General features: G+C 37.1%; 1 protein-coding gene across 4 annotated transcripts in view; it reads right to left on the reverse strand.

Annotated features, from left to right (window-relative positions):
- The window catches only part of CAMSAP2 (calmodulin regulated spectrin associated protein family member 2), a 95,302-nt gene that overhangs the window by 63,510 nt on the left and 8,093 nt on the right, over positions 1 to 23,699 (reverse strand). For all 4 annotated transcript variants that reach the window (XM_075422295.1, XM_075422293.1, XM_075422291.1 and 1 more), the window contains exon 2: positions 18,633 to 18,892. In XM_075422295.1, the coding sequence (XP_075278410.1) occupies positions 18,633 to 18,892 (260 nt within the window). The remainder of the gene's footprint in view (positions 1 to 18,632; positions 18,893 to 23,699) is intronic.

Here is a 23,699-nt window from a genome sequence, read left to right on the forward strand (position 1 = left end):
ATCTGAACAAGCCGATATAAAATCCAAGATTCCTCAAGTCTCACAACTAAGGCTTTGTAAAATATCAATCTGCAAATGCTTCTCATCTGTTAAATGACGTACATGATGTATGACAGCCTACTACTGCATCAGTTGCTCCATTAAATCAAATAGTACAGATCCACACCATGCATCTACAAGTTGTGCTGAACACTGAAGTACATGATCATCTAATTCCATGCAACAGGACTTCAGATCTCATTTTTATTGCTGTTTTAAGACTATGATGGGAAGGCAAGGGAAAAAAAAAAAAAAAAGAGATTTCATTACTTTCTCGGAAGTTGCCTGGTAGCCAGCTGAATGCTCACAGCTTCACTCCTATGCTCAGTAATTTTGTAATCTTTAACTTCTGGATGTTTGTCTTCAGATGGTCACGTCTGTCATAGAAGTAGTGACACCTCATTTTGCAGCCATAGTACAAAGTCAATAGAAGCCAGTTTTAATGTATAAAAAGTGCTACCTAATGCTTAATGAACTAAAACCTAAGACACTTTACATTCTTAATGTCTTGATTCCCTACTTCCAGATGTGGCCCAACAACACTTTCGTATTTGTTTATACATACAAATTTACACACACACTTTTCTAATCCAGGGAAAAACAAGTGACCTAGCAAGCTTTCAAATTTCACCTCAAAATATCACATAGTTTTCAATATACAATCTGGCTTAAACTGTTTATGCAAATGCAGCTAATTACATCCTCTAAAAAGGCATATGAAATATGTAAAAGATTGCAAACACAGTTTCTGTCAATATGTAACAGATTCTACTGTGACATGCTTTTTCACAGCAGCAAGTATGAAAGTTAACCTTTGAGACTGAATATTGGACTTTAAGAAGTCAAGAAATAGTTAATTCATAACAAAAACTAATGTTTAGAATTACAGGAATAATATAAACTTCCACTCAAAGTGCATATATCTTGATGGCTCCAACAAGTTAGATTACTTTCAACGTATAGGGAAAAGGTGAGATATTTAGATGTGAGATAGAAGGATATGAGGCAGAGAACTTGTCTGTATAATTAGTTTGTGGCATCAATGCCAGAAAAAAGCCTAAGTCACTTTTCCCCCTTTGTACCCCATTACATTAGGGAACAGTCATTCCTATGTTGTTATAAAACTAACCTTCTGAAAAGTTCAAAAACTAAGAGACACCTATTTAAAATATTTGGCAAATGACTTATTAATATCTAACAGCATCTATCACATGCTCAGCATTATCACCACATTGATAAGAAACCCATCCTGAATCACGCAGCTCATACCATAAGACTGAGACAAAAGCAGCAGAGTAAGTTATATAAACAGTATTTTTTTTTGTATTAACTATATACTGTATTAAATTTAAATAGATTTTACATAAAGAAATAATCTAAATTCACTTAAAGGTGAAATAGTTCTTTCAAAGAAAAATGTGACTGTTTGGGATGAAAAGAAAACAAGTTAAAATGTGCAATAGATGTTATGAAGGAAGAATAGCCTCAGCATCTAAGAGCTGTCGATGAAGCTCTTTGAAATTTCTTCCTCTAAAAATCCTGTAGAAAACAGTGACTAACATGTAGTCACAGTATTCATAAACACATTTTAAACATGAACTAAAACTTTATTGTCAATTTCAGTTGGAATAAAACTGGACAAGTCCATAAAAGGAAATAAACTGGTAAGTTGTTTTACGAAATACTATCTACATAAAAGCATTCAACCTTTTCAACTGAAAACTGAGTTGCTGTTTTGAAGTCTAGGTGTGTTGTACAATTCCGCATAATTTTTAAAATATTTGTCACATGAAAATGCCAGACAAAGTACAATTCTGTTCTTGGTTTTAAATTAGTTCTTCTAATAATAGATCTTATTTGACAAGTCTGGTAATACGCATTTCAGGTCAAATCTAGATAAAATGTGGGATATACATTCATTTACATTTTCTAGTAATTCAAATATCTTAATATAGATTTACATAATGTTATTTTTTTCTTAGGGAAAATATACACCCTGAGACAGTATTTATTACATTTGCAGGCTTCAGACAACGTTTAGTGAAAAAACCAATTCACTCCCCACTTCAAGATTCTTTTGCTCATACTGAAGCAATACCTTAAGATTAAATTCTCTGAAAGCCTCTGACACTCTCAACAAACATTCCCATTTGGAAGCGTCAGTTATTCTGTAAGTAGAAATCTTCCAATTAATCTTTCCTGCATACGGACCTGCTGTTCTAATGAAAGGGGCTTAAAGAAGAGCAAACTGTGACCATCATCTGTTACTGGTTTAGTTACAATGCTGCTGGCAACACAATGAAAGAAAATCTTGAAGATACTTTACTGCCAGATTTGTAAAGAAAAGCAATTTCCTTGTTCTGTAGGTCCTGTACTTTACCAATGAAAAAATAAGGATGAAGAAAAGGACTTCTCCCCCTCATAGTGCACAGCAATCCAACATTTTCCAAAGGAAGGCATCTCCCAGAGCTGTGCACACAGAACTTCATTTTCACCTTATTACTTCTCAAAGCTAACCTTTGCTTAAGCATTTTATCACCAAATTCCATTTGAACTTAGTGTAATACTAGTAACTGTATCAGTTATCAGTTTAATGTACACCTAGACTAACATTAAGTAACAAAATGTTAAAAGTTCATTTATTATAATCCATAGTTTTAGTATAATATTTTCCTGTTTTAATAACAACCCATTATTTTGCTCCCAGAAACTATAACAACAAGGTAAGAGATAAATGCTTGCCTAGTTGCCATCATATTAACAATGTATTACATGAATCCGTAAAGTACCATGTACACTGATGCCATTGCAAGAAGCAGAGGAGGAGAGGTGGGAGTTATGCTGTGGGAGAAAAAAATTTATCATCCTTCTGGAAAAAGATATTCCTGGCATTAGGCTTTGTCACACCATGCCTACACACAGATCTGGAGGTCTCTGCTTTATTGGGGTTGTCACAGATAGATGATGCCCTTTGGATAATATAACTGCAGCACTTTCAGGAAGCATCTCCAAACACTTGGCTCTGGTTATCTTTTAGTAACAAACAGGAGGAAAGTGGAAAGACATTAAATTGCTCTATGACAATGAAGCTTTGTGGATTGACGGACTGTGTACTCCAGCCTCAGGAGTAACTTCACTTCTCCCACCCAGCCATCACTCTAGGTCTCCCGAAAGGTCCAATTCCCATCCTGAGCTCTCTAATCTCTCCCCTTTTTCCTCCAACCTACATCCTGAGGGCTGCCTTGAACTATTCTCCATATGTGCTGGCTCAGGAAGGAAGCCGAGTCCATAGCCTTTTGGTCTGTACTTCAGCCTCTCCTTTGGCAAAGGAGTGAATTTGGCTCACTCTCCTCTAGTCCAGCAACTATCTCCAAACTGCCTGTAAGAAGTTGTACAAGAAACAATTTGTAAAGTGAATAACCATTAGAAGATAGATATAGGCCATCCATAAGTAGAACAAAAGACAAAAACAAAATATCATTTGACTAGGATTAAGCTTGCAAATTCAGATCAGTTTCAAATGCTTTACAAAATAGGGTTGGAGAAGGTACAGAAGCAATGCAAAGATCAAGAAATCAGCAGCGTATGCCTTCAGGAAAACTTAAAAGTCAAATTTAGTCAGGGATTATGCTGGAAGAATGGTATTTTTCCAGATAAAATAACTAGCAGGAAAATAAAAAACTCTAGAAGACTACAGTTTGGATAAGACAACAAAAGGGACGATATGGTAAAACAATAATATATTTAAAAATAATACAAAACAAGTCTTGTATGATTTTAGCTTTAAATTATTCATGAAGATGGTAGCTAAGATGAATATTATCTAAAAATAACTATGAACCAAAAGCTTCACACAGGAAAAGTGCTGTGTGGCAGGAGAGCCGTGCAGTTCGCACCCCAGTGAGTGCAGCACCTTTCTAGAGGACAGGAAGTGCTGGGAGTCATCTGTGCTGTTGTCCAGGGTTTCAGCCTTAAAAAGATGGCTGGTAGCTCATTTCTTTGAAGACTGAGGACACTGCTGTTTAAGGATAAGAAATAACAGCCTACAGAGAAACATCTCAATTCTGAGTATACATAGTGACCTGCAAGCTGACACTTGTATCTTCCACTTTTTTCAAGAGAGTTCTGTCTTCTCAAAAGTGTATTAATTATTAATAGCCTTTGGATTATTTGCAAGTCTGCCAATTTCATGCACAACCTACATCTTTATCTCAGAGTCTGGAGCATTAAATAAGGAAAGAAAATTATTATCTTTTTTAAATTACAAAAGGATTTAAAGATAAGTTTTCAGTACATAATGAGCTGTTCTTTCCGTGATGCTAAGAACACTGGGGACGTTCCAAAAGGCTAGAAGAAATGAAACAATGGATTTTTTTTTTTTGAGAGTCAACAGACAATACAAATAATTTTAAGGCCCCATATCCTTCTTCTGATATCATGCAAAGTAATTTCAGAGTCATCAAGTAGCTTGATTATAAAAAAATACAATAAAAAGATAATGTTAATTAAAACATGTACTTACAGAATATAAGCCACTTTCAAAATTCACTTATAATGTAACTTAAAAATGTAAGATTGTCATTATGAGTGCAAGGCATCTAACTTGATACATTCTGATTAAATAGAATTTTTAGTGCTGGCTACATTAGACTGATTTATAACCTGGTCAACTAAGCTGAAAATGCAACTCTGAGCACAGAATCAGCAATGAATAGGTGCATTTTCCAAGAAACACCATAGGGATCAATTACCAGCTCACCATCTCTTACCATTTTTACGAATGGCCTGGAAGAAAAAGTCATCACTGATCAGGTTTGAAGAGAATGCAAAATTTGCAGGAAAGAAAGCTAAGGAAGAAAATGAAACAGAGGAGTAGAGCGATCAGTCCTCCCTCTAAATTTGGAAGGGTAAGAAGAGAATCAAATAAGCCGTACTGAAATAGAAGGTCCCACCTTAGCTGAAAAAAAAATGCAAAGTATAGTAATCAGAAAGCTACTGTCTTCTCTACCAAGGGAAAGCTTCAAAGTTGTTTGAGAAAAGGAACCTAAAATAATTGACGCTACACCCATATGTATGATAAGAGCATAATTGTGTTTAAGTTATTAAGACATCAGATCTTGTTAGAACAAGCAGGCTGCATTACCCTTCTCCCTCCCCCATAATCAGTGAAGCCAGTAATACCAAGCTACACGTAGCCTGTTACATAAGTTCCCAGTTTCCCTATGTTCTGAGAAAACCAGACAAATTATCCCTCAATGCCTAGAGGCATATGGGTATTATACTAATTATTTTTGTTGAAAGTACATAGTACTTTAGCAGGATTGTTTTTTTCCTCAAAGCTTTGACCTGGAAAAGTAAGAATTTTCAGGCATATGCATATGCTGGCTTAAAATATAATTCATGATGCTAACTAACAATAAAGAGAAAAAGAAGCACCAGAGAATACCTGGGGACACCATAACACCTTAGAAGGCATTGGAGTAATTTGACTGATGCCATTATTGTCTTATTACTATACTAAAACTGATAGCAAGTTCAGTAAGTAAATTAACCGAGTAGGACTTTCAGCATCAGGATTTTCTTCTTTCTGGCAGTTCTTTACTAGTGTCTATATGTATTCTTCACCAACTCCATCATTACCATACTATTTTACTGCGCAAGCGCATAGGTTAAATTTTCACTGTATTTCTTCCTTTTGCTGAAGAAAAACTAAAAGCAAGAGTTGGAATAAACTCATTCTTTGCAGGTGCCTACCTGTTAGATACATTTTACCATAAAGAATTCAGCAACACAGAAGTTATGAGGCTTTCTGACAAACCGATACACTGAATCACATTAACTTACAGTCTGTCTATGGCAAGTCACACGATTTTTGTAAGCTCGCATACACAAACATGTCTTTACAGGGAACTTCTCAACATCATTAGACAGGTTTGGTTTTGCTTTGGGGAGTGGGGGGAGTTAAAAAGAGGGGTAAGGGAAAGAAAAAAGAGTATAACCTGTTTGAAATAGTGAATGGAATTTTCTTTCCCTCAACATTTTGTCCATTCCATTGTTTCCCTTCTGTGTATTAGGATATAACCCCATGTAGTCCTGTATTTCACTATTTTTTTTTTAAACAGAGCATCAAAGATGTTAATGTAACAGAACGCTTAAAAGTTAATTGAGCTGCTTACAAAAGCTGGCTGCCTTCACAAAACAATACCACAGGAACATACCACCCAGATTTGCAGAATTCTTTCTATGTAATAGACCAGGAAGCTTTTATAAACCTTTATTCCCTCACAGTATGCCCTTAAGAAGAGAAATCAAGCAAAGGGTAATTTGCAAAGTATGTGTCAATAATACACCATAGAATCACAGAATGGTTTGGGTTGGAAGGGACCTTATAGATCATCCAGTTCCAGCATCCCCGCCATGGGCAGGGACCCCTTCCACCAGACCAGGTTGCTCAAAGCCCTGTCCAACCTGGCCTTGAACACTTCTAGGGAGGGAGCAGCCACAGCTTCTCTGGGCAACCTGTGCCAGGCCCTCACCACCTTTATGGTAAAGAATTTCTTCCTTGTATCCAATCTAAATCCACCCTCTTTCAGTTTAAAGCCTTTCCTCCTTGTCTTATCACTCCATGCCCTCGTGAAAAGTCCCTCTCCAGCTTTCTTGTAGGCCCCTTCAGGTACCGGGAGGCTGCTGTAAGGTCTCCCTGGAGCCTTCTCTTTCAGGCTGAACAATATATGTATGGCATATTCAATTTCATATGAACATATATGGTATATCCCATTTCAAAATAATCTTAATATGACAGAAAAAAAGAGCCAGAAAAAAGTCTTTATTAACCTTTTGTATGAGGGTGGAGAACATATCAGTAACTCGCTGATCAGTAGACAGTGTCTGAGGTTAGAAAGTACAACCACCTGAACATGAATATACAGTGAACGTCATGCTGCCACAAGAGAGGCAGCTAACATACAGGTGTCTGTCAACTGCAGACTCTAGTTTGCAAAAAATGCACCAGTACCAGTGTTGTGCCCTACCAGCCTTGACAAGGTCCCAGCTAGAATCCTGGGTCCAGTTTGCAGCACAACCTGTCAAGAAACTGTTGGCACCAAGTGGAGGATCTTTGAAATGAAGATAAGGTTTGGGAAACAAAAGTGTGAGAGAGACATTACCTGCCCACACATAAAGGGCTGCTACAAAAAGGAAGGGAATAAACGACTCTTATGTTCATAGCAGATACAGAACAAAATAAGTGGCTGATATTGCAGAAAATATTTAAGAAATTTAAGAAAAATGAGACTTTCTGATGGTAGGGTTCTTCAGACGGCTGATATGGCAAAATAAAGACCCCATTGCCCCCAAGCCCCAGAGATTAATTTATAAATTGCAGGTCAGCAGGCCAGTGTCAATAAGAAGGGGGTAAGGTGGTAAAACTTCTGTAACTAAACCTCTCAGATTGCATTTTCTAGCTGTTTTCGACAGCACTTAATTAGTACCTATGGCAGTAGTTTTATTGCCTAAATGCCACTGCGCAAATTACTTCAAAATACATTAGTATCCTTTAATAATATAACAGATATATTAATTTCATACTTAAGAAATGTATCTGTATCTAACGAGATTTCATATTATATACTATATACATTTAATAATTACATCATCTAATCTGATCCACCATTACAAGCTCACCCAATATCTACATATTCACTCTGCTTTTCTAGTAATTTTTCTTCTTTCAGAGCTCACAATAAATTGTAACCTGCTACTTCTTTATCAAACCAAACAGTTAAAAAAATTGCAATGCACACTTCATATTGTATATACTTCTTTCACAAATATTGACTGCTAGGTATTCTAAACTGTGCTCCAAACATCCAACTTAAAGCTTATAAAGAGCCCTTGCCATTTCAGCTTTTGAGAGATGTCATCAGTCTTGACAACCGACTGATTTGCATCTGTAGCTACTGCTAGATGATCATATGAATTGTGATAAAGATAGCTTTTTCCAATCGTCTAAAAATTATGAACTTGTAGAACCTCTTTCTGATGTAGACTTTGCTATTTCTCCACTGCTCTTAGATTCATGGTTTGGGAAGGCAAAGAAACGTGTTATACTGGGAGATACCCTTCCTAATGACCTTCTGATGGACGGGGGAAAGCTGAAAATCTTCCACGTTTAGTAGAAAGCCACTTTGTTAAAGAGTACTATTACAGTCAATTTATAATTCAAATAGTTTAACAAGTTACCAGAGAGCATTTTAATGCAAGACTTAAATTGTTTTATTTACACAGGACCAGTTCTGTTTGATTTTACTTTGAGTAATTTTGAGATAGATTTCTGCAAGGTAATAAAATTTCCTACTAGTTCATATAAACCTAATAGTTAATAGAAAACCTACCAGTTCATCTAAATGACTGAAGTGCACTGCTGTTTACTGCATTTCCCTAAGCGTCAAACAAAAAGACTAGACATACTATGGAGACCTTACACAACATTTTGTTCGTTCAGGGGGAAAAAGAAAAAATCTCCATAATGTTGTTAAATTCCAGAGAGTTTGTAAGAACAAAAATTTTAATGTTACGATACATCTACTGCAATGACAGAGTGCGCTCTTTGCTGATAGGGCAGGCAGATTGCCAGGTTCACGTGTGCAGCTTAACAAATGCAGATTAGCAGTGTTCTTCTGTTCTGTGCTGAAGCAGCTGCTGCATTATGGGGAGCACAAGCTGTACTCCTTCAACAGCCGGTGCAGTTTTGTCCCCTTATTGCTGTGCGCCTGTACTACACAGAGCTGGTAGTGAAGCTCTCCTTATGTTTACATGACAGACCCACACCTCCTGCTAAAAGCAGCTCACTATTCTCCATAATAGGAAGAAAGCGGTACTCTTAACCAAATAACTGCCTGCTACAACCATGCAAGATTTTTAGCTTTTCCCTATCCAGCAGCAGGGTATTAAGAAAGATTTCTCTTAGCATAATTTAAATAAACTGATGAAGAAATACCTTCTGTAAAATAATCCATAGATTCTTCTTTTTGTAAACAGCTTAGTTACTGTATTCCAAAAGATACTTAACCTAAGAGAAGTAAGACCACTCCTAAATATTTATTTAAACAGCCTTTTCACATATTTAAAGAGATACAAAGAAAGTTCACAGCAGTAAACCAACAGCCAAAAGCTGAACCACACTACTTAACAGTGCTGTTGAAACAGGAAGAAAATGTTCTTAAACTGTGTTTAACAAAACAGTATTTCTTTCAAGGTTAATGAAAATACTTCCTGACCTGTTTAGAAAGCATTTTCTACATTGTATCTGTCATTCTTCACAGACTTTAATTCATACCATCCTTCTTTGATAATTTGTACCTCCTTTTAACTGTTTTTTTTGTTGTTGGGCTTCAGGAGTGGGGTTTTTTGGCCGTTTTTTCAGTTGTTCCTTTTTATTATTATTACTATTTTTTAATTTTTATTAGACCACCACCATCCCCCCCCCCCCCCCAGGTGAACAGTGGCATAAGAAGGAACACTAACAAAGAATACAATCAGAAGCTCTTTTGTTCAAAACTGTAGTTTGCTCAAGGCAGAAGAATACCAACTATTTTTTTCAGCCCTCACAGCACTCTGTTTCCTAATGAGCAAAGAAGTGAACTAGACAGACAACAGTCAATAACGATGCACTGATTTATTTTCCCATGAAAGGCATGAGACTTGACTTCAGGAGGTACGACCTTCTCTTGAGGTACACGTTCACTTTATTTCCTGTCATCTTTCCAACAGCAGCAGTTTGACTTATTTAGTATATCATGTGTCTCGATTGGAAGATGTGTTGCAATATTCTCTCCTCATTTTAGTGAAAGATTCAATGTGATTGTCACAATTTTAAATTAAAATAAACATGAGATAATGTGCTCCTATTTCTGAACATTGCCTACTACACCCATCTGACAAAGGCAAATGTAAGGCCAGTTCTGTATAGATCAGGGATTTCATGGTGGTTCTGAGATCACACTTTCAATGCAATACAAGCAGCACAGTCTATTCAATAACTCTGCACAACTGAAATGAATCCTACAAGAGTTGTTAAAAAGAACAATCAGATTTTGTTCTTTTCCATGCAAAGATTCTTAGAGATACAAATTTGAAATGCCAGCTACATTGCTGGAACACTGAATAAGTCCAAAATCCTACATAGATTTTTGTGCTGAAATCAAGGATGCAGGAAGAAAAAAAAAATTCACAAATATGAAAATTAAAGTGAGAGAAACATAGAATGCTTTCAGTTTCTTTTTGTGGGGAGAGCTGCAAACATGAAAGCAAGTGGATGGGATCAATTTTTTAGCACTAGAGTTACTGGAAAGGACCAGCAAAGAATTCCTACTTTGTATTCTTTATCAACATAACTTTGGCATCAGTAGCTTTGCTACCTTCTGCATTAGTTGCTGCACAAGTTGAGCAAATATTCCATGAAAACCCAAAGGATATGGCAGGGGACTTCGTGATTACCTGTCTACCACAAATTTCTGATACAGGTATCTATATAACCTTTTGGAGTTAACTGCTATCTTTATTTGGAAACAGTCTTTGTTAAAAAGATTTCAAAACTGATGCTCTAAGAATAAACTTCTGTTTTCCTCCACAAGAGACCTTTCTAACAAATATGGTCATTTACTGAATTTTTTCTTTTCAGCTATCTGTAGGCTAAGGTACATGTGAATAAAAGTAAGCATACAACAGTCTAATTATGTTATTTTACTTAATCTGCAGTTTCCTTTGACTGGCTCGGAGAAATACAAAAGTGATTCAATTCGACTGCAGCCAAGCTAATCATTTACAATGCAAAAGAATGGCATTACGAGCAAATAATCAGTCAGAAAGCTCAGTTTCAGAAAAAGAGCAGGTCGAGATTAAATACACTCTTTAGTTCCAGAAAAAAACCAGAAATAAAACAAACCCTAGTATGACTTATACTGATAACCTGTATTTGTTTTGTGCATGCTGAGTTCTAGACAAACATACCGTAGAACACATCCCAAGTCACTGCACCTATTTACATGACACAGAAAAAAGCATTTTCTACATACAAGACAAACATAATTAAAAAGCAGCAGCAGGCAACACAAAATCCCCAGGCCATGAGTCAACATCAGCTGCATGAACAAAAGCTAGGACGCTAAGCTGTAAGTTAAAATGGTAAGAGCAGAAGCAACTTTTTGTGAAGAGTTATAGCAGTTACCACCACTAAAGTGTGAACTGGCACCCTGTGCTTGAGGGAGCTTGGTAGCTACATTGCTTTCCTATGTCAAACAGAAGTTTGTGGAATGCTGCCTAAACTGAGATGTTATATCTGACACAGGAAGACCAGCAAAAATACTACATCACTGTTTTCAAGCAAATGAGAACCTTACAATGAACATGTGTGAAGAGATGAGTCTAAAACCCAGTGTCTACAGCAGAAACCAAGCAAAAAATACGGAACATCTAAAGATTACATTATGCCAGATGAAAACCACAACTGACTGGTTCTATGTGGCACATGACACTCCTTAGACTAAACTCAGGTTCTTGTTCACCGCTATATTTGCTTATTATTTTAATCTTCTGTGAAACATACTACTATCCAAGATGCTTAAATATCACGAGTCAGTTAATATTAGAATCTGCTGTTTTAGCTAGCAAATTTTGGTATCTATGAGCCAAAGTCAAGTAACTGCAAATTCTTTTTACATGTCCTCATCTAACAAGTAACTCACAATAGGACAGGAATGGAAACTTGTTACATCACGTCTAAAACCAGAAAAAATTCTTCTGGGCAGAAGCCACATCTTAGTTCTTTGTTCTATGAAGTGTTTAGTACACTTTGTTGCCTTACAGAGTTAAAGGAATTGTACAGCACCAGCATGCAGAGCCTGCAGCATGCAGCTGCAAGCTAATGAGGTGAGCTGCTGGAGTCCTTCATCAAGGATAAATGCTGCACTGGTGAGAGGGACTGTTGTTTCAAATTAATGCAGTCCGTCAGAGACACCAAAAATCTGGATTGCAGAATGAGTTAACCACCTTTGTCTGCTATCTTATCCAGAAAGAGATGCAAGCTCTGGCTGTGGGTACAAACCCAGTACTATCAATCCCCCTGCCTTCCACATAAATTTCGCTGGCAATACTAACAGCTCACAAGAAAAGATAAACTGGTGCAAAGGTCCCAGGAATTGTCTCTGCTCCCCTCTCAGGGGATTCACTTCAGGCAGCTCTCCGCTAGTCCTGTGAAATGAGTACCCCTTGGCAGGTGGGCTACCGTCGGTGCAATCCTAGAGCCCATCTTCCAGTTTAGCTGCTGCAAGAAATTCTGTGCTCCCCGAGACGACTCCACAATGCAAGCCACAAGTGCAGTAACTGGAAGAAATATGGAGATTTGCCTCCAGAGCACGCTCCTGATCATTACCAAAAAGCTAAATACAGGCGCACCTAATTATACTTCAAGTTTTAGTCCAGATTGACAAACTGCTACAGAGAGAATTATTGCCACACTTCCTCATAAAAGACATCTTCAAGGAAGCAGGTAATTTGCAGCTAAATGGAAAAACAATTTGGATGATAGCACACTACTACTTATATTAAAAACCCAAACACACAAATTCAGTCTCTGAACTAGTAATATAACAATTTTTAATCCTATCAGCTATTATGGACTTACTGCTAGGGTTTTGCGAGAGCCTCTCATTCCCTTCACATCTTGGCTGACAATTGTGGAAGTGCATGGAGGATTTAAGTGTTTCTTGATTAATAATAGCGCATTTCAAAAATAACTAACTATGCATGGGTGTAAGTTTAAGGTAGCTGCTTGGCTACTTGACGTTTTTCTGCAACCGTATTTTTCCAAACGAGTTCAAATTTACACAAAAGTTACACTTCTTGATTGCATTATACTTAGTACAATCTTTATATTTTTGATAAGATGATACAAAGAAATATTTGAAAGTATGGCATATTTCCCTGGACATAGTATTTATATACAGGGTATTCACTAACCTTTATCTAGCTGCTAAATTTTATTTAACAATAAATATCTAAAAATACCTTTTTTTTTTTTTTCCACAAAATCGCACAGAATCACAGAATGGTAGGGGTTGGAAGGGACCTCGGTGGGTCATCTAGTCCAACCCTCCTGCTGAAGCAGGGTCACCTACAGCAGGCTGCAAAGGACCTTGTCCAGGCGGGTCTTGAATATCTCCACAGAAGGAGACTCCACAACCTCCCTGGGCAGCCTGTTCCAGTGCTCCGTCACCCTCAGAGGGAAGAAGTTCTTCCTCATGTTCAGACGGAACTTCCTGTGATTCGGTTTGTGCCCGTTGCCCCTTGTCCTGTTGCTGGGCACCACTGAAAAGTCTGGCCCCATCCTCTTAACACCCACCCTTGAGATATTTATAAGGTCCCCTCGCAGCCTTCTCTTCTTCAGGCTGAACAAGCCCAGCTCCCTCAGCCTCTCCTCATAGGAGAGATGCTCCAGTCCCCTCACCATCCTCACAGCCCTCCGCTGGACTCTCTCCAGTAGCTCTTCATCTTTCTTGAACTGGGGAGCCCAGAACTGGACAGAGTACTCCAGATGGGGCCTCACTAGGGCAGTGTAGAGGGGAAGGAGAACCTCCCTCGACCTGCTGGCCACGCTCCTTCTAATGCATCCCAGGATCCCATTGGCCTTCTTGGCAGCCAGGACACACTGCTGGCTCATGGTTAACCTGTCGTCCACCCGGACACCCAGGTCCCTCTCCACAGAGCTGCTCTCCAGCAGCTCCGCCCCAAGTCTGTACCGAAGCATGGGGTTTTTTTGCCAAACCCTTGCAAGATAGAAACTTTTTCCATAAGTCAGATGAAAATGCTCTATCAATATACCACAATAAAGGCAGGAAAAAAAATTTTGGCACAAATCTGGTAACTGTCTGTAACATTACCTTATCTGTACACATCCCAACACACATTGGTTTTAAACAGGTATTTAAGATTTGACATTATTAGTCCTTAAGCTTGAAATCTAGTTGGTCTTGGCCCTGCCACACTGGGAACAGGGACTGGGCAGTACAGAAGTCCACAGTTTGGATAACTATACAACTTCAGTTTCCCTGCAGAGTATCAGGCAGCAGAGAACTAAGATGCTGATTCTTTACTCCTTTCCCCAAATGGCAGAAGTGCATTGCAGGGACTTGGGGGAGGGAAAGCATTTCTTGATTTCTCGCTGAATCTGTTTATTCTTCCTTCTACATCAAGCAAATTGAAAGAGATCACCAACATATGAATACAAAATGGCCAGCCTGATTAAATATCAGAATTCTCATCAAAGGATTGGGCTTGTCAAATGCGTTATTCAGTTAATATAAATTTATTGTCATAACGCAGAAACTTGTCTAAAAGTCTCTGTGTAAGAACAGATACATATGTTTTTTTAAATGTAAACAGATCAAATATGTATATTAGAAAAAAATATGAAAAAATCTGAACGGCCTTCCTCTTGTGTACCTGACATTTGAAGGTTTAAAGTCAGTTTGGCTCATGAAATCACTGTGAAATTTAAAAAAAGATAAAATCAACTTGGAAATATAAAAGTTAATTTTGGCTTGAACACTGATCTATACATATAATATCTGGAAGTATTAAAACAAAATTATTGCATAATTCTCAGCACCATGCTGAATTTTTAAGCTATTTCTGATTTCTGTAGTCTGTCAAAATCTCACATATGATTTCCATACGGAAGTGCCTGCTTAAGACAGATATTTTTTTTCAATGCAATTGGAACTTGCCAACTGAAATAAGTAGCTTTGCACATATTTTTGTAACTTAGCTTTCACCAACATTTTAAGCATCAGGTAATTCCTTTTGTACTCCTGACCTGAAGTATAATTTTCAGGAGAAAAATACTCTAGTTCTTGGTTTATCACTGTTTCAATCCCAAGCTCTAGACTATTTCTGCACTCTTTATAGTCTAGTGTGCAGTGCCAAGACCATACGAATTTCAACCTGGAAAGTAATAATGTGGTATTTGGCTCTTTTGGTCCCCTACCAAAAATAAAGGCAATAGGATGATTGTATCAAATAAGAAGATTTAACAAAAATAAACATAGAATTAAGTTTTAATGGCTTGCAATACACGGAGAACAGAAACAGAGGTACCACTCAATAGTTCCATAATGTTATTGCAAGATCCAATCTCTCAGAAACAGACAGTTTCAACTACAAGTTTTTAAATCAGAATAAGCCCGAAGAATAATCTAGCTTTCAATTTTACCAGAAAAACAAATACAAGACGTGAACAAACCAAACATCAGAAAGAATAAAACAAACCAGGCTCCACATGGACTTCCCTACCCCTGCACAGGGGGGGCTTTAACAGAAGCCTTTCCCCTGCTACCGTGTGTTAATATCCTAAGCGCCTCTTTGCTAATCCTATTCCACTGGAGGAAACTAATTTTTATATACACATATGTATGTATATACAGATATAGATACAAACACAAAAATTTGCAGCTTCTCAAATTAGATGCTAATCCAGCCAAGTCAGTCATGACTAACAAGGAAACCACCATCTATCCTGACTCCAGTGTGTAAACAAACACATGCAGTTCCTAGATTTTTCAGACTTTAATACTTAAGATGCTTCCTAGAAAAAGGTTCAGTTATATCTACCTAAGAAACAGAGAAGGCCAAAATTTGACATGCCTGCTTTAGTAAGTAGTCACGTGTGAAGCAAATCAACAATCAATCACCACAGCCATCACTGCTGCAAACATCAAGGACAAGCAATTCCAAGTCTGTTGGTCACAACTACATCTCTCATAAAGCACAAGTAAAACATTCCATACTCAAATCACTTTCCATATTTTCATTTTATATTTCAGCTCTCCCCTTTTCAGCTACAGAAACAGAGTATTCCTAAGCAGATAACAATAAATGTCCTCTAACAAACAACTTTCCCCTGTTTATGGGGAAGACAGGCTAGCAAAGACTACCATACTATTTTCTATTAAATTTCTCAAAGTTAGATTGAACATAGATTTAACACAATCTGGTCTACCAGAGGAGTGTATGAGTTAATTACATATGCAAACTTTCTGTTCTACATAATTGAAATAGAAAAGTCATTCCATGCTTTAAAACATGATATATATCTTACTTTGTAAGACTTGTAGAAACTGTGACATATGAACAGTAGGAAAATGTACTGGAAGACATCAGGAGGATAATTTTAAGACTCTGTCCATACTGCAACAGCCAGATTTGAAATTATCTGCCAACTTTGCTAATTGTATAATAAGCAAAAAGCTTGAGACTTCCCAATTAAAATGTAGTGTTGGTGCTAGGAACTTGCACAGGGACATGAGCATGGCATGACAAATTAAAACTCGTGGGCTCAGAATATTAGTATTGAGACTACAATTTCACAGACATTTCCTTGGTAGCAATTGTTTTAGACATAGCTGCCCTTCTGCCCAAGCCAGTTGTGTTTCCACTCTGGTGTTCCCTCTCATTGTCACAGCCCAGCTGCTTACGAACTAACTGAGCAGCATCAGCACAGTCATCTGTTGCTGGTACTGGAGTAGGGACAAGTGACCTGGGCAGAGTAGGAATCTGGGGATGTCAACTGTTACGACACTGACACTTGAATGTACTTACTGGACTACATCTAAACAGCACAGGAAAGAAAGACACAAACAGCCACAGAAGCACAGGGGAAACACAAAATTGCTATTGAAATACATTTTTAGCAACATTAATTACTGAATTAAAGATAAGCAAACCAAACTAGAAAATACTGACACATTTTCTCAACTGACAACTCTGAAAAGAGATGCCTCTTACAAGTACTCTAGAAAGGGATCAAATGAACAAAAACGAATGGGAAAACCATAGGCTCATAAATGCAAGCCAGTAACCTTCTCTTCCTTCAGAGACAAGAATGGAATTCAGTTCCGTAAAAACATAAACAGTTAGGAAGATTGTTTCTTAACCTCTTAAATGCTTTGACTTCTATGAACATTATAAATGCTTACTCCTAAGCCACCCATGACTGTTGCAAGGGTCTTGCAAATTTTGTATCACTTCAGTATGTCTTTTATTTGCTATCCACAGCTTCTTTTACTAAAATGCTGCTTGTTCTTTGCTCAGGTCTCCTTTTTAAAAAAAGATATCAAGATCAACAAAGAGACTGGCAAAATTTCAAGTTATCTGCATTGACTGATCACCGCTTAATCATAAGGAAAATTAGTCGACTAGTTTTATTACTACTGTTGAAATATTTGTATCTTCAGATATTACGCATGAGTGGGAAAGAATTTTCAAATAAAAAATAAAAACAAATTGGATGTAAAGAACTTAGTCTTACTATCACAGTGACTACTGCCACTTCTAAAAAACACTCATGTAAACTAAGAGGCCTAATACTTCTTGGCAATACTGTATGGAATAAATCATTAATTACTAACAAGTAGCTTTGATGTTGCACCTGTAAAGCTTCCGCAACTTATCAGTTGATATCAACTGATCAAATAAGAGAGACTTTCTAGTCATATTCTGCCAAATACTTACCACATGTTCGTAAACACAAGTTGCTAATAAGCTGACACTAAAAACATAGCTGTATTAATTTTTAAGTGGCTACAGGTCACTGACCATGAAAGTATCAAAGGACTTAAAACAGGGCAATCAGCCAATCCTGGAGGGTAGATTCATATAAAAAAGACCCTGGGAAAACTAGACTGCGAAGTCTGTATTAGAAAGCAAGCTGTCAACTTAACCTTTCTAGTCTCACACTTTATGTTTACTTAATTTATTTTCTGTATCAAATATTAAACAATAAAAAGGTGAAAATAATTTTCAATAATTGACTTTAAATATAGGTGAATCTTATTCTATCATACTGTCATTTTATGAACAACCTAGAGAAAAGGATTGGCCATATGTAACCATCCTTTTTATAGACAATTTTAACTCAACTCCAATCAAGGAAGAAAATCCACAGCTTAGGAGCTTATTATTGAATCATTCATATGTTGAACTAGTGTTTTAATTACCAGTTGTATAAAGCAAAGACACGCTATCAAAAATCTCCATGAAAGAATATACCATGCTTTTGAATATACCATACATTGACTTAATAATAAAATGGTGACTATTGAATGTTTTTAGGTTGAATTTTCTATGTCATCAAAACCTTTTTTTTTTAAGTTTTTATCCAAACAATTCTATAAAGAGGCAAAAAACCCCTTGTTTTCAAACCACTTTTCCAACACAGAAATATTCACTGACAGTCAGTGCTGTAAAACTGAAATCAAAATGACCATATTGTCACTGCTATGTTTAAAAACGTAACACTTGAACTAAGCAGAATGACAGGCATTTTCAAGTAACAGTTCTGAGGAACTATACCTGCACTGAAAGCTATGAGGAGACAGTAAAAACAAACCAAAACAGTCATAAAGTCTCCCAGTAACAAATCACATTTAACTCTTGAGAAAAATACTTCAACAAAATTACATGTTAAAAGACAGATATGTAGTTATTGGCAGTACACAGAAGAACAGAAGAAACATAACACACAACCTTTAAACACTCACCATCTGAATTGGTTTTTTGTGAAGATCTCGTTCAGTCACCAACTTTTCTTGATCAGTGACATAAAGGCCTTTTTGTGCCAGGGCTTGTATAACAGCATCATGACCTAGAAGTGGTTTTGCAGCATCACTCTTGAGAATAAGGCTCCCAGCACGACAGTAGAGTTCTGCAGACAGCAGCAAGTTAACAACGGGTGGTTTAATGTGCTCCTGGTCATACTGGTCTGTGTAATATGGTTCTCGTAGTTCTTCTGGAACATTTTCTACAAAGGCAAAAAAAACCCAAACCCATTAGTCAGTGTCAGAAAGGACAGATACAGTACTAGGGTTTCTTCACATGTATGAGCTCAAACTTGTGTTAAAGAAAGCATATTCAACAGAAGGCCAGAGTCTTTACCAGCCATCATGACATAAAACACTAGGGAAAATTGCATACAAATGTAACATTTGAACTATAAATAGAAACTGAAGAAAAATTCAAATAGAGTTCCACACTGCAAAGGCCACACCAGAAGGCCAGCCTGCAGTTTACAGCATCATTACTGCAAAATTTCTTGGCTTCTCCAAATACATGTCCAAACATTCTCATTTCTATTGGCATGATGTTATATAGGTCAGACATATAAAGTCAGAACAACACCCATTTAAACACAAAACCCCGTCTCTATTACAATAATAAAATGGAACGTTATGTTTTAGCACAGAATAATTCAAGACGAAATGGGAAACTTCCACTCAGCAGCCTTCTAAGTTTCATACATGCGAGAGAAATGTGATTACTATACTACCTATTTCAAAGGTCACGCATCACATAATGACGACAATCCAGCAGTTAAGCATAAATACATAGATGTTTTACTAGAATTAAAAGAATGGAAAAAGAGGAAAGAAACATTATCAGTTTCCTTCTGACAAAATATTGAATTCTTGTTTACCCATTTGTGTTACTGACTTCCCTTAAAATTGTGGCTTTCCTCCTTTTTCAATGAACTGGCTTACCACTCACAGAAAGCTATGCAAGGTTCTGTCAAGTTTATGCTCAGATTTTAACCCCAAAATTACTATTCCAAGACAATCTAATAGTTTTTACCCAAATACTTTGCACAACACAATACAGTCAGACTATAACTGTCTACCACAAAAGTAATAGTTATAAATCAATCAAATTTGGTACTAGATCAAATGAAATCAAATCACCAGTGAAGTGGAAAATAACTTAGACATGGTTTCAGACTGCTCATTTCTAGACTTATGCACTGCAAGATGCTCCATTTTCCCCAGGTAAGAATTTCACTCTCCATTGGTCCAAAATCAGTTAAGCCAGCAGTATTTATGGGATAAACAGCATGTGATTCTTTTCCTGAGCCCAAATGGAAAAGCCTATTTAATTGCTGCAAGGAAAAAAATGCGTAAGAAAACAGTGACGCAACTCTAGGTTCCTATCCCCTTTGTCTTGAGCTGGATAAGTGGCTAAGCAGACCAGGTTTGAAGCAGAGGGTGGAGTAAACAGCCCAATATGGGTGGAGCAGGAGAGAGAGAAAACACAGAACATGCCATCACAAGATGATGACAGATTATCTTCCTCCTCATATACATTCTATTGCAGTTCATGTGCTTCTATTATGGGCTTTGGAAGAAGAGCTAGCTGCCTTCTAGCTGTGAAAGGAGAAAATATGCATTACAGAGTGCAAAAAGAGAAAGAAATATTAACACAAACTTTCTTAAATGTCATAAAGATTGTAACAAAGGATAAGACATCGCTTCTTATTTGCCAGTTCAGAATATCAAGGGGAAGGGAGGTATAGTTTGTAATTTGCTCAAACTAGGAGCCTAAATTTGGCTAAAAACCTGACAGCTCTGCTTTAAAATACAGATCAAAATAAACTGTCAGCAAAACTGATTTGCCCTTTAAAATACAAGCCTAATGCCTAACAAAATGAGCTTTTTACAAGATAGTAATAAAACTAGTAACAAAAAAATCCACCAATGTCAGGCAATGATATTGCAATCTTTTGTTGCCACTTCCCAGCCTCACCTACTGACTCCACAGGACTGTATCAGCCACCTGATACTATAAACAGCATTTATAATTAAGGAACTTGTGAGCTGCCAGGTACCTGCTTCCCTAGGTATTATTTCCATCTATCTCAGTTCTACCTGCCTTTCTTTCTTTTCCCTGTTTGTCCATACATTGTCTATTTGAACATTAAGCTCATTATTTCCGAAGTCCCTCATGACCCAGCTCCGCCTCGGTATCAGGAGCCCCATCTCATCATGACTTTGTAATTGCCATTGCCAACTGTTAAAGTATCTTCATGCTATTTCCTCAAGCTAGAGAGCATTAGAAAACATTTGTTTGTAAACATCTCACAAGGCACAGGCAGATTTTGCTTTTTTGGGAAAAAAAACACAACACAAACATAAAGCCAAAAAACCCGCTCACCCTTTTAAAATCACATAGGAAGTTATATGGAGTGGGGGGCAACAAGCAGGAAAAGATAAATTTCTTAGAATACCTAAAAAAGCCTCATTCCCATATGAAAAAATACCTCTTGAGGCAGGAGCAGTTAGCTACGCACAAACACAAGTTACATTCTCTGTGTTTTAGATTCACTGAAGACAATTAAAGATCAAGTCTCAAAATTTGAGCCAGAAGAGAAATCCAAAGACAGGAAATAACAAACCCATTGCCTGTAATGAGTAATTTCTCATCTTCTGTATCACTGAAACAAACCCTAAAGTAACAAGACAAGATGCAATAAATGCATTTATCATGCAAGAATGATATCTGCTACTGGAGTTTAATAATAAAAAACTCCATACACTAAAAAAATCAAGATGATTACAATCAAAGGCAAATGGAATAATTTATAAAGGCTATTTCTGCTTCTGAAAAAATACAGCAAAAGACAAAATGAGATGTATGCCATTTCTTTTACTTCATTACTGCTCATTAAATTTGGAATAGAAACTTATTGGTATTTATAAAAATAAAACTAGAAAATAAATTTATTAGAGAAATAGAATACAGAAACAAAGGGCTAGGAAGAGAAACCATGACTACAGACATATTCTGAATTTATAAAAACCAAACATATGAGAGCATACAAATAAGGCACCCCTACTGCAACAAGATCAGAAGTCTTTACAAAAATTCCCATCAGAGTTCCCTTCACACAGATAGGAACACATGCACTTTTCCCCATTGATAATGTGTATCAGACTATGTGATATCAGAACAGATCTTGATAGAAGTTTCAAATTGTGTTCTCGTTTTTGCTATACTTCAAAAAAACCAAACAAAAAAAAAGCACAGCAGCTAGACATAGAGGAAACTCTTCCTGTTACTGATCTCGAAGTAACAGCCCTTCCAGAGTCGGCATGCCCTCCTCTGCAGAGAGGAATTTCAAGTCTACATCCAGTTCTCGGCAGATACCCAGAACAACCAACAGGATCAAAAGCCTTTATTAACAATTCTGGCAGGACTGGAGATTGTTAAACAGCTCTGTTAGGCTGAGAAGAATCTTAACGCTAATTCCCAATAGGTGCATTTTACCAATCGCTTTCCTTTGCCCAGCTGACAAGTGTCTTTCAAGATTAAACACTGAAGTACACCAACAGTTCTAAAACAAATACCTTGTTGCACACACTGCCATAAAGTACCATCTGACCTTGAAATTTGTGGCAAAGTACAGCAACTACGTTACACCAAGTTCAGGGAGTAGAGCACATGAAACACGGAGGAGAGGAAGGGAACCGGGTGTATTTCTGCTGGAGAGGCGGTGGCAGAATCCCGCTACACTCTTCCAGCACCCAGCAGGCACGTTTCAGAAACGCGGACTTGGACTGTGCAGTGAAGCGACAAAAGGCAGTGGTCACGAGCTGCCGCAAGGGAAATTTCAACTGGATAGAAAGGAAAAGAATTCTCCACGGCAAGAGCAGCAGAGCACCAGCACAGGTTGCCTGGGGACCTGCCTGCAAAACCACCATCTGCCAGGACTTTCATAACTTGAGCAGACAAGGCCCTGGGAAACTTTTTCTAACTTTGGAGCTGGCTCTGCTTGGAGCAGGAGGTTAAACTAGACGATCTTCAGAGACTGCTTTCACGCTACTTTTTTTTTCCTAAAATTGTCAGCAGGACCACAGGTTTCGATTTTGGAAATCTTTTCTTCATATGAGTGTTAAAAGAAGTTTGATATTCTGAATTTTGTAAATATTGAACTGTGAAGAGAATAAATGAAGCTAATGTACAAGTTCAATACACAGGGAAAAGAACAAAAAGGAAATACCACGTTAGCCCAAAACAGTAACGTAAATTTAAGAATCAGACTAACAGCATTCAACATATCTTTAGGTAATTTTTCCATAAATTATAATGGACTCAAAAGTTCTGTAGATGCTCTCAGGAAAAAAAAAAAAAAAAAAAGAAGAAGAAAGGACTTCCTGCAAGCTTTAAAGCAAACAAGGGAGTATTATCCCACTTCACTGTCCCACCAATGAGACAGAATTATAACTAAGCTTTCCATTTAAACAGATCATTATAAAGGGAAGGAATCATCTAAAAATAGTTCATGGCTACCACCCCTGGATTCACTTCTAAAAGCTCTTTTATTAACAAAACTGTCTGCTCAGGTAAGTGTGAATTACTCCTTGGACGACAGTATGAATTCCTCCTCTGGAAAAAGTTACTTGTATTAATGTGGAAAGTCTACACTTTCTTTAAAAACAAACCCTTTTTTTTTTCCTAGTTTCCAGACTTCTACAGATGAATACAATCCTTTGAGTTATGCAACTATTGAGTTTTTCAAGTTTGTAAGAGTGAACAATTCCAGATTTATGAACGTTTGCATTAAGGAGGTCCAAAAGCTTAGAAGTCTTTGTCAACAAGGTCTCTTTTTTTTTTAATTCCTGAGGATAATATAAACAAGTTCAAATATTTCACCATGGGCTTTCTAATTAAAATATACATCATTCTTGGGAGCCACAAGACCACATTAAGCCTCAGCCTAGAAAACTTCCATCTCTGTAGGTTACTGATGTCAATCAACAAAGACATTAAGAAAAAAAAAA

This window comes from Opisthocomus hoazin, chromosome 6, assembly GCF_030867145.1.
Source record: "Opisthocomus hoazin isolate bOpiHoa1 chromosome 6, bOpiHoa1.hap1, whole genome shotgun sequence".
Classification (NCBI taxonomy): Eukaryota; Metazoa; Chordata; class Aves; order Opisthocomiformes; family Opisthocomidae; genus Opisthocomus; species Opisthocomus hoazin.